General features: G+C 40.8%; 1 protein-coding gene across 1 annotated transcript in view; it reads left to right on the top strand.

Moving 5' to 3' along the window:
* Positions 1–2,706: 2,706 nt before the first annotated feature.
* Positions 2,707–12,633, top strand: part of slc7a5 (solute carrier family 7 member 5) — a 61,434-nt gene continuing 51,507 nt past the window's right edge. Inside the window, exon 1 of the mRNA XM_067998005.1 lies at positions 2,707–3,568. Within this exon, the coding sequence (XP_067854106.1) occupies positions 2,983–3,568 (586 nt within the window). The 5' untranslated portion in view covers positions 2,707–2,982. The remainder of the gene's footprint in view (positions 3,569–12,633) is intronic.

Here is a 12,633-nt window from a genome sequence, read left to right as displayed (position 1 = left end):
CCACAGGCTTTAATTTTGCTAACAAGTCTATTACATGGTACTTTATCAAATGCCTTTTGAAAGTCCATATACGTGACATCAACCGCACTACCCTCATCAAGTTAGTCAAACATGATTTTCCTGCAACAAATCCATGCTGACTTTCATTTATTAGCCAATACTTTTCCAAGTGCCAATTAATTTTGTCCCAGATTATTGTCTCTAAAAGTTTCCCCACCATCGGCTGACTGCCCTGTAATTGCCGGGTTTATCTCTCTCCGTTTTTATGAACAGGGGTGTGACATTTGCAATCCTCCAGTCCTCTGGCACCATCCCCATATCTAAGGAGGATTGGAAGATTGTGGCCAGAGCCTCTGCAATTTCCACCCTTACTTCCCTCAGTAACCTGGGATGCACCCCATTTGGACCGGGTGACTTTTCTACTTTGAGTACTGCTAACCTTTTACGTATCTCCTCTTTGTCTATTTTTATCCTATCCAATATCGCTACTACTTCCTCCTTTACTGCTACAATGGCAGCATCCTCTTCTCTGGTGAAGACTGATGCAAAGTATTCATTTAGTACCTCAGCCATGCCCTCTGCCTCCATAAGAAAATCTCCTTCTTTGTCCCAAATTGGCTCCACCCTTCCTTTGACTACCCTTTTACTATTTATATCGTTATTAAACACTTTTAGGTTCCCTTTTATGTTAGCCGCTAATCTATTCTCATTCTCTCTCATTGCCCCTCTTATTCCCTTTTTTAGATCTCCTCTGTACTTTCTGTATTCAGCCTGGTTCTCTACTGTATTATGAACTTTATATTTGTCATAAGCCTCCTTTTTCTGTTTCATTTTAATTTCTATATTTTTAGTCATCCAGGGAGCTCTAGCTTTGGATGCCCTTCCTTTCCCCTTCATGGGAATGTGTCCACTCTGTACCGGAACCACCTCCTACATGAAGGCCTCCCATTGTTCAATTACTTACCAATTTTTGATTCCAATCCACCTGGGCAAGATCCAATTTTAGCTGACTGAAATTAGCCGACCTCCAGTTAAGTTTTTTTACGGCTTGATTGTTCCTTGTCCTTTTCCATAACTATTCTAGCTCTTGTGTATGGAGGTGCCTTGGTGGGATGATCGTGGGCTGGGAATTGCTGCAAAGGCGGGTTTTCGTGGCGAACTATGATAATTGACTTTTCTATTCACCATTGACATTGCACTAGATTTGCACTGCAAATTGCTGGAAAGTCGATAAGTAATGGTGCAGCGATGTCAATGTCGCATCTAGGACCTGGTGAATGTCGTGCCCAGTGGCTTATCTCCTTAACCGATGAAAGAAAAGGATAGAGAAAGAAACAGAGCAAATGATGGAGAAGGAAATAGGGTGAATTAGAGTCAAATTAGAGACAGAAAGAGAAGTAAAGGGAGGGATAGACAGAGTTGATTAGGAAAGAGAGGAAAAAGAGACGGAAAGGAAAAGAAAGAAAAAAAATTAAAAGAACAAGCAGAAGAAGAGGACATTGTAACCCAGTTGTGTTTGGGAATTGCTGTACTGGTGCTTGAGAAGTTAATGAGTGAATGGCAGGGTAGGCATGCGAAATGTACAAATATTCTTGACCCATGAATTATAGAACCAGCAGCTCCATCGATCATAATCAGGAACAGCGGAGCACCCAGTGGGTACGCAATTGTACTGCTTTCATAGGAACATAGGAATTGCTTGACGAGAAAAGACCAAGGTCGATCTAGTTCGCCCTTTACAATCCTGGTAGTTGCATGATACAATGATAATGGAGTTATTGACTAGTCATAGCAATCAATCTCTGTCAATCAGTCTACAACAGACCCAGAAATGACATGAGGAAATCCCAGTGGTGGAGAGTTTTGGGAACCATAGGCTCAAAAGTCAACTTTATCCTCCCAAGCATGCAATACTTACCACGTCATGTCTGAAATTACTTATATACTGTATCCGAAAATGCTATTTTCTGAAAGAAATCTATCTACCTTGAATTTGAATGAGCAATCCTCATCTGAGTGTCGAATCGCTTTATGTACTGAAAATTATTGCTCTCCGACATTAACAGGAGTGTGGATGGCAAGACAGGCACAAGAATGCTGCCAAGACAGATAAAAAGAATAAAAAACCTGTATGAACAATTCACTCACTACCTGCTGGAGTGAGACCCCACTGCTTCATTGGTCCCTTTATGGGCCTCCATACTTGAGTGTTATGTCAGGACCATAAATCACGTCATTAACAGGGTCCTCTAAGACATTAATTACCAGTCCTAAATGGGAAAGGTAGGAATTATTCGTAATAACATTGTAAATCCAGCAATTTCACGATCGCCATTAATTTGCGAAGAATTGGACCTCATGGCGTATCTCTTTCACTCTGCAAATTGCTGGATTTTTTTATGAATAATGGTGGGCATTATTATTTTGTCATTCTAATGACACGACTTCTCAGCAGTTTCTGGCACCATTTTATATATTTTGGTTTGAAGGCAAAATCTTTTTATTATGTATTTAATTCCACTTTTTTGCATTTTCTTCAGAGCTTTAAAAATAACTAAAGTACAAGTTAAATGACAACTGAAATATTGCTTGCACTTTCTATGTTTTTCTTAGCTGAAATACACTGAGAAAAGCTTGACGAAGGTTTGCTGCAGCATTTGACTTTCATTGAAGGGAGATCTAACCTGTTCGACGCGCAGCGACTCCTAGTGAGTCACCAAATCCGCTTGAGTGTTGCATCATTCCGGATGGCTTAGAGAATGACGCTTTGAAGAAGGGGACTGAATTTCGGCAAATTAGGCTGTTAAAAACGCGAAGCAAGGAGATCGTGTTCAATTGCGAAAGGGTCGATCGGGCGGCAGCAGCACCACCAGCAGACAGGAGGCGCGCCTTTCCAGACAAAAGCAAGACCACCAAAAAAAAAAGGGCTGAGTGAAATTAATAGCATTTCTTCAGAGGGCTGGGACTCCATTCAGACCCACTATGTCTAATTTAAAGAAGAGGAACTTGGGCTCGGTCCGGGATCAAGGGGAAGATGATGGGCAGGTGAAGGAGAGCATGTTAGCGGTAGGTGCGAATGGGGAGCCGGGGCTCTCCCTTAGCCGGGACAGCTCGCAAGCTCTGGGCTCGCCGGCAGCCCAAAAGGAGCAGTCTTCCGATGTGGTTCTCAAGCGTACCATCACGCTGAGGAACGGGATCGCTATCATCGTGGGGACCATTATCGGCTCGGGCATCTTCATCACCCCGACCGGGGTGGTGCGGGAGGCGGGCTCGGTGGGTTTCTCTCTCATCATCTGGGCGATGTGCGGCGTCTTCTCCACCATCGGGGCGCTTTGCTACGCCGAGCTGGGCACGACCATCGTCAAGTCGGGAGGGGACTACGCGTACATCTTGGAGGTGTACGGCCCGCTCATGGCTTTCCTCAAACTCTGGATCGAGCTGCTCATCATCCGGCCCAGCTCGCAGTACATCGTGGCGCTGGTCTTCGCCACTTACATCATCAAACCCGCCTTTCCAGACTGCGCCGTGCCTGAGGATGGAGCCAAATTGGTGGCTTGTCTCTGCATCTGTGAGTATGGAGCCCAGTGCCCGCGGAAACGTCCCCTCACACAGCATCACTTGAGGCTCTTTTACTTCCAGTCAACTCTGCCACTTTACATTTCGGGAGGGGGAACTATTCTTTTTATAACCTTCATTAAATTGCTTCTTTTAAACCTTAGTTACGATTTGGAAATTTTACTTCATCTTTAAAATTAACATTCTGCATATGAACATTTTCACTGACTTGTAATTTTGCTTTAGCCACTTAAAATAGCATAGGCAATAAATTGCTCTGTTAAATTGCATATTTGCAAAGTTAGTAAACTATAAATATAGACTGTTTAACACGTGTTATTTTGAAATGTTTTAAATACTTCCCCTTTCGATAACTGAACCCATACTTAGGCTTTGCGTTGTTTTTATGCTGTAGCGTGTGTCACTACTACATCCGAACCATGTGCGAGATAGCCTCTTCCTGTTTCATTTCTTCCCTTCAAACGCATGCCCGGGTTCGCACATTTGTTCATATGTCCTTATTTGCAGTGACAGCCATCAAATGAATCTTGTTTTCCGGGCTTGTGCTTGTTTTTTCTGATATAAAATGTTTGGGAAGTGTGAGCGGTGAGAGCCCAAACCAGATTACACCCGCCCTTATGTTATTTTCCACGTAACTCAGCTCAAGGATAGAATGCCATTTAATTCAATAAGATGTTTTTTGTCAAACTTGCCTTCTCCGTGAGTCTTGTCCGCACCCTTCTCGAGGCTTTTTGCTACCGGTGGGAACCGCAAGATATATACTGAATAGTTGATTTCGATAATATCCAAAAACATTGCTGATGTTACGATCACACTGATTGTGTGGGTTGGATCCGCAACAGGTGCAAATTGTAATTTGGGTGAGGATTGTTTTCTTTTCCCGAAATGTTTCATCGTAATTTAGTCCATGACTGGCCCAAGCCCTGTGAGGGAAACCGTAGCATTGTAGTTGCTTACATGCATGGAATTTTTTTAAAAATCTAGTTATGAAGCAAACTATTATTGTTCTCCCACAGATGGGTAACAAAATTTTACAAACGTTATTTCTTTACCTTTGTTACACAGCATAAACTGCAGAAGCTGTACATTCTACTCGTGTCAGTGCTGTAGTGTAGGCAATTTATTGCCAAGTAGTATACAATAAAAAAAACTTAAAAGAGCCAAACAAATATGCTCTTTAATGTGCTGCTATCTTAATTCTACACTGAAGCTGCCATGCAAGCAACACCCAGGTCAGAGGGAACAGTCACAAATCTTCCTGTATTTCAAACCCTGTCCTTGAGCTTGGTTACATAATTGTTACAATGCTTCAATTCAATATCTATGCATCGCCCTCAAAAGAAAAGTAACATTACACAAGAACACTTCAACCTAATTTCCATCCTGAGTTTTTATGTGGTATGATCTGACATCCACTTAATTGTTGAACTTTTGCTTAAATCTACTTCCCTTTTTCCTGTTAGCTGAATTCTGACAACTTCTCTAAGCTTATTAAATTCTTTGGTACTTCAGTATAGCTTCTCTTTTACATCATTTATAATATAGCTGCTATTTTATATCATTCACTAATTCATCATCTACTCTCCTCGGTTTCAGAAGTTAGTTTGCTGTAGTCTTTGAGCTGGTGAGTTATCCAGTATGTCACTTGGTGTATTGCATCAGTTGAGAAGAGCACTAAATAACTACTTCTCATGGCTGGAAAGGTTGACAACAAGGAGGTGTTATTTGCTGCATGTTTGAAAACAAAATAGGGAGAGATAAAAACCATCAGTATGCTGCAATACTTAACAAAAGAAAAAACTTGGATTTCGATAGTGCCTTTCACAACCTCAGGATATCCCAAAGCGCTTCACAGCCAATGAAGTACTTTTGAAGTGTAGTTGTAATGTGGGGAAACATAGCAGACAGTTTGCACACAGCAAGGTCCCACAGACAACAATGAGATAAATGACCAGATAATCTGTTTTATTAATATTGGTTGAGGGATAAATATTGGCCAGGACACAAAGAATTCCTTTGCTCTTCTTTGAATAATGCCATGGGACCTTTTACCTGAGAGGGCAGACAGGGCCTTGGTTTAACGTCTCATCCAAAAGATGACACCTCTGACAATGCAGCACTTCCTCAGTACTGCATTGGAGTGTTAGCCTAGATTATATGCTCAAGACTTTGGAGTAGGGTTTGAACCCACAACCGTCTGACTTGGAGGTGAGACTAACAATAAAGCAAAGGCTGGCTTGATAAAAGAGAAAACCCAAGATGGCTGAGTATTTCAACATTTGAATTGTACTGAGCATAAAGGATGGATTGATATTCAAGTAGACTTCCATTGTTGCATGTTCCAGTTAAGGTTCAGAGGCTCACAATATACACCTCTATTATTTTATCATAACCTTGGTTCCAGTTGTTGAAAAGTGTAGCATTCATGGGTTTCATTGGTTTGCCCACCACTAAATTGTTCCCTCTGTGGCAATACTGGTAATTAATGTAGGCGGTCTGATATCTTTTGACTGCTTAATGAGATGTGATGCCATCTCATAGTTGGCCCATATTATTTTAGTGATTATCTAGATGACCTGCCATTTCAGTTTTGCCAAAAAGAGCTAATTTTTCAGAGGCATGTTGGCTGATGCATAACTTTTTTTCATTTTAAAGAACAGTTATTTTAAAAATTCAGGATGAGTACTGAATCAATCGCATACCGACTAAGTACAGTATGTGTCAATATAGCTGAAAAAGCTCTTGAGCTGTGGGAAGCCAGCTTCTGGCTCCAAATGTTATTTGTTTCCTTCCATCTGTTTCTCCATCTAAAACATTCTGGGAGCATCACTGTATTACTTCCAATTCTGACACAGTGTAGCATTTGTTATTACATGCCTGCAGTAGTGGAGCCGGGTTGTGGGGGGTGGTGGCGGTGCTGGGGTGTCCTAACCCCCTCAAATCCCCAATCAATTTTGTATATCAGGGCTGAGACAAAACTGAAAATAATTTAGTCACTTAACTCTTAAATTTCCGATTTGCGATGCCGTTTTGAGACAAATGGCAACGTGGCATTGGAGGATGTTGACATGGCTGTGCTGGACTTTGACTCACCCCCACCCACCCCCCCCGTCCCCCAACCTTAACACCGACCCTGCATGTCAGTTGGTAATAAATAGCAAAATAAATGTACTCATTAGTTTGCAACCATTTTATTTCTAGATTGTAGCTGTCAATTATATAAACCACTTCCAGATCAGAGTGAACTTCTTGTGCTTCACTACAAAGTTTCAATTCAATATCAATACAAGTATGACAAAATACAAGCCTGTGAGTTTTTTAAGATGTGGTTGCACTCAAATAAGGACAAAATGTATGAGGACACAATGCAAATTTTTTTTTTGTTTTTGTTAACCAATTTTTTTCCCCTGAACCGAAGGCATTGACTCCTTGTTGGGGTCCAGTTCATGGATACCAGTAGCCTCCTTATACTCCACATAAGTGGCCATTTTTCACATGCGAGCCTATTAACCATGGATGACATTGACTTGGGCCATTGTTTTCCTTGCCCATCATTCACACACACGTGCTTTCTAGCAGACTCACTTTAGAGTAGTCAACTCTGAATTCTGCAGTCTGCTAACAATGTAGAATACAAATTCCAATGCAGTACCTCAGGGTAAAGTACTACATATAATCATTGAAAGTATAATTTCTAAGAGGTATAATAGCATGCATATATGAGGCATGTAGATTGCCATCATGTATGTTGAGTAAAGTGCAACTGTAACATATTACAACAAATTACCATGAATAGATGCCGTTATCCAATGATTTGACCTGGTCAGTATTGTGGATTACTGCATTATTTTTGAGAACTTAAAAAGGACAGTATTACTGTTCTTGATAACTGAATGATCAACTTTCCTGTTGCAGGCCATAATTCAGAGGGAATATGGTTTCACCATGTCTCCATTGTCTGACTTGGACTGGGGCTGTGTAGATAGATTAATAAAGTAAAAAACCCTTCTATGAAGGCAATTTTATAAAATGTATCTTTATGCTTTGTACATTACTGCACCAACTGCATGCTGATTGTGCTCGAGCTGGAAGTTCCACACTCTTGTTGGAATTGGAAGTTACGCAGTTATGGCTGAACTTCAGAGACCAAAAATGGCCATATTACTTCACGTAGCCTGATAAAACTGGATCTTGTGCACCAAAAATGATGGCAAAAACATTATAGATTAATATAATTCTAAGAGAAGGGGATTTCTCACTAAATCATGAGTTGCAGTAAGATTATAACATTTGCAAAATAAAAGCATGAAACTTTACCAGCTTTATATGATTAACCCCTTCTAACAAAGTAGTACAGTATTATGATATTGATTTATTAGGAAAAACACAATTTTAATCAAATTTTCCCATGTAATTTTCGTTATTTCCCTTGCTCCATAAATGGAGATTGCAAGAGACATTCCTAATGTCTTACTGAATTGCAGTTATAGCTGGTCAGAACAGATAAGTGTATTTCTAACAGTTTATTATAAACTTGTGTGCTCAGTAGCTGTAAATTGTAACTGTATAACAGAAAAATGGGAAGGTAAATATTTTGAAAGCACATAAGTTTTTTTTTCAAAATCTCACCAGAGACGTAACTTGCCAAAATCTAATGTATAATTTGCCAGATATTGTTGCTTTCTGTCCGTTGTTGTGTTGAACCATGTTTTATCACTATTTCAACTATTTAATATCCTCAATTCTGCACTGAAAATAAAGTGGCCAGTTGCAGCCTCAGGTTGATGCATTATGAAGGCCAAGGAACTTAAATGTGCAGTGATGAAATACTGTTTAAATAATTATTTTGAATCTGTTACACTTTAGATTAGAGTAATAACAACTCAGTTTAACCCAAGATCCAGTGCTGTGATCATAAGCAACCACTGCGATAACAACATAACATGCAGGATTTAAACAGCATGTTCAATTCTGATTGACTGACTTCGTTAGAAATGGACCAATTTTAAATAAGACATAATGGGTTACACGGTATTATTTTAAAATTGAATTGCCATTTTAAGTGAATAAATTTTGGGCTTTAACTTTCACAGTCACAGTTACCCACTCAGTCTAATGTTTCTTGAAATTCAATGCTTGAAAATAGTTTTGATTGGCTTGGAAACAATATGGAAAATGCACATTTGGCTTCATTAGAACCACATATATGTTAAGAAAAGTGAATTCTGATATTTCCCAGGTATCCCCATTTGTATTTTGTATTCCCTCCCAAGTGATAAAGATGTGGTGCTTTCACCATAACAAATTAGCTTGGCGTGAATTTGCATTGCCATTGCAGATATTAAATTTGAGGGAAAATGGCAACATAGAACAAGTCTGTTTGCTATTCTTCAGTCTCTTATGCAGCTTTTTCTGTAGCCGTTTAAACTGCTTGTAAGAGGAACAGGAGAATATACTGGTTATTGATTGTATTTATTATGTAACAACAAACCTTTTAGCAAGGGAAGTAAATGTTTGCATGAAAGTGGATATTATAGCTTTGTTCTATGTATTTTTCTTGGTTTGTTTATTTTGTTAGGAATTATGCAGATTTGTCAATAGATTGTAAAATCAGTCTTCATTCAGTGTTTTGTGTGTAGGTGAGGCAGACATGCTGTCGAGTCTGTCTGATGCAACCATGGCCCTGTCTTACACTTAAGAGTAGAATTACTCATGCAGTTCATGGTAAAAATGACAGAGGGTGGAGCTGAGGTTAATTGAATGAAAAATGCAGAGAGTAGGTTGTATTAGCCATAAAAATCTGAAGTTTGCTGCAACCATATGCATCAATCAACCTTTTCACCAGTCAGCATTTATTTCTTTTGAATAGTGTCCATTTTAGTAGTAAAAAGGCCACTCAGAATAACATGTTCCTTCTCTTCAGATAATATTTTATCCGTCAGATGAACTGTGCTTTGGATTTCTCCTCTACCAGTTGCACACTTGCAGATAAAGAAGGTATTTTACCATGATACCATTTTAAACCAGAAGTATAAAATAAATTTAAATAAAAACTCTCTAGGTGCTATGTGTTCAGAATTATAAATTATTTTTTTAAAAAGTAAATTGATCATCTTGATTGGTTCATTGCATCCAATTTTTAAATAAAATGTAATGTATCTTTGTTTCAAAGCTATACTTTTTGAATCCAATATTTTAAGCATTTTGCCATAGTTTCAGGCAAAACATAAAATTGGAATGTAATAATACGAAACAGCTTTGAAGATTTAGCCATAGAGAGAGAGAGCCATAGTTTCCCAGACCGTCACTGATCTCATCTCCTCTGGAGATCTTCCCTCCATGGCCTCCAACCTCATAGTCCCCCTACCCTGCATAGCCCGCTTCTACCTCCTCCCCAAGATCCACAAACAGGACTGCCCTGGGAGATCCATCGTTTCAGCCTGTTCTTGTCCCAAGGAACTTATTTCCTATTATCTTGATTTTTTTTCTCCTTGTTCAGTCTCTTCCGATCTACATCTGCGACTCTTCTGAAGCCCTCCGCTACATTAACAGTTTCCAGTTCCCTGGCCCTAACAGTCTCCTTTTCACCATGGTCCAGTCCCTCTACACCTCCATCCCCCACCAGGATGACCTGCGGGCCCTCCGCTTCTTCCTTGAATGGAGGCCCAACCAGTCTCCATCCACCACCACCACCATCCTCCGCCTGGCTAAACTTGTTCTTACGTTGAACAACTGCTCCTTTGACTCCACTCACTTCCTCCAAATAAAGGGTATCTCTATGAGAACCCATATGGGTTCCAGTTATGTCTGCCTTTTTGTGGGACACGTGGAACATTCAATGTTCCAGTCCTACTCAGGTCCCCTCCCTCACCTTTTTTTTCTGGTACATTGATGACTGCATCGCTGCCGTTTCCTGCTCTCGCCCCGAATTGGAAAATTTCATCAACTTTGCTTCCAATTTCCAACTCTTCCCTCGTCTTCACATGGTCCATCTCCGACTCTTCCCTTCCCTTCCTCGATTTCTCTATCTCCATTTCTGGGGATAGGCCATCAACCAATATCTATTAAAAGCCTACCGACTCCCACAGCTACCTTGATTACACTTCCTCCCACCCCGCTTCCTGTAAGGACTCTATTCCCTTCTCCCAGTTTCTTTGTCGCATCTGTTCTGACGATACCACCTTCCGCACCATTGCTTCCAATATGTCTTCCTTTTTCCTCAACCAAGGATTCCCCTCCACTGTAGTTGACAGGGCCCTCAACTGTATCTGTCCTATTTCCTGCACTTCTGCCCTCACCCCTTCCTTCCCTCCCAGAACCATGATAGGGTTCCCCTTGTCCTCACCTTTCACCCCACCAGCGTCCACATTCAACGTTTAATCCTCTGCCATTTCCGCCACCTAGAGTGCGATCCCACTACCAAACACATCTTCTCCACCTCTCCCCTTGCAGCATTCTGAAGGGACTGCTTCCTCTGCGACACCCTAGTCCACTCTTCCATCACCCCCAACACTCGCTCTCCTCCCGTGCGAGCGCAGGAGATGCAACACCTGTCCTTTCACCTCCTCCCTTCCCAACATCCAGGGCCCCAAACATTCCTTCCAGGTGAAACAGTGGTACTTCTTGTACTTCTTTCAATTTAGTAAACTGTATCCGCTGCATACAATGCGGTCTCCTCTACATTGGAGAGACCAAACACAAACTGGGTTCTCGCTTTGCTGAACACCTCTGCTCTGTCCGCAAGCGTGACCCTGACCTGCCGGTCGCTTACCATTTTAATTCCCTTCCCACTTCTACTCTGTCCTCGGCCTCTTACACTATTCCAATGAAGCTCAATGTGAGCTCGAGGAACAGCACCTCATCTTTTGTTTAGGCATTTTACAACCTTCCGGACTCAACATTGATTTTAATAACTTCAGATCATAACCACTGCTCCCATTTTTTCGGTCAGCTAGAGCTGGTAATGATTCTACTGCTGCCATTTACAGCTGCTACTGATCAATCTTCTGTTTCTTAACCTGTCCCATTACCACCTTCCTTGCCTTGCACCATTATCCCTTTTGTCATTTAATCACTTGTGCCCTCTATTCTATCACAGACCTTCCCTTTTGTTCTTTCCTCCTTCCTACCCCCCCATTCCCTGGTTCTATACTTGCTCAAAAACTTTAACTCTTTTAACATCTTCCAGTTCTGACGAAAGGTCTTCGACCTGAAACGTTAACTCTGTTTCTTTCTCCACTGACGTGCTGAGCTTCTCCAGCATGTTCAGAATTCCAGCATCCGCAGTATTTTGCTTTTGAAGATTTAACTTAGTTTCTCGGTATTTGTATTGTGTGATGTAGGTTGTAGTCTTTTGTATTTAAATATCAGACACTGTGGCATCAAATCTGAAATGTTGGTGGCAACGCATTAACAAACAGTGTAACTTTTTAACTTGTACATGTTGTGGCCTTATTCTTATCCGTTGTTTTTACTCCTGTCACTTAGCCACTTTTCTACAGCACTTCATCTGACAGCCGACTTAATAGGTCTTAAATCCCATCTTACAGCAAACCAGCTTAACTCATGGGAATCTGTTGGGGTTGATTTAGGGCTTTGTGTTAAGGTTGCTTGTTTATAACTACTGCTTGCACTGCTGACTACTACTATTTTATGAAAGCTAATAGTGCTTCTGGGACAGCATTTCATAATGCAGAAAGTTTTTTAAAATTAACAAGTCAATCCTCAGTGGCATCACATATGGGGCGTCAAGACCAAGTGCAGTCTTCAGTTGAAGGGGGGGGCGAGAGGGCAGAGATCAACTGGACCAGGGGGTGCAAATGTAATTCAGACCCCATTATAAAATCATTCATTCTTTCCTTATTTTTATATGTATGTATTTACATTTTCTATTAAAAATTTTATGTCTCCATGCATTCCCTGTCAACATTTTCCCTTATAAATTCTTATGTCTACATTTATAATGGGAACTGCCCATGTAAACTTGTCATGTTGTAATTACACTCTCTTTCTCTCGTGGAGGCACTACGCCACCACTGGCGGCAGTGTGTAATTACA

The sequence above is a fragment of the Heptranchias perlo genome, chromosome 16, assembly GCF_035084215.1.
Source record: "Heptranchias perlo isolate sHepPer1 chromosome 16, sHepPer1.hap1, whole genome shotgun sequence".
NCBI classification, from domain to species: domain Eukaryota; kingdom Metazoa; phylum Chordata; class Chondrichthyes; order Hexanchiformes; family Hexanchidae; genus Heptranchias; species Heptranchias perlo.
The sequence above is the reverse complement of the archived record's forward strand: the minus strand, read 5'-3'. Positions and strand labels throughout refer to the sequence as shown.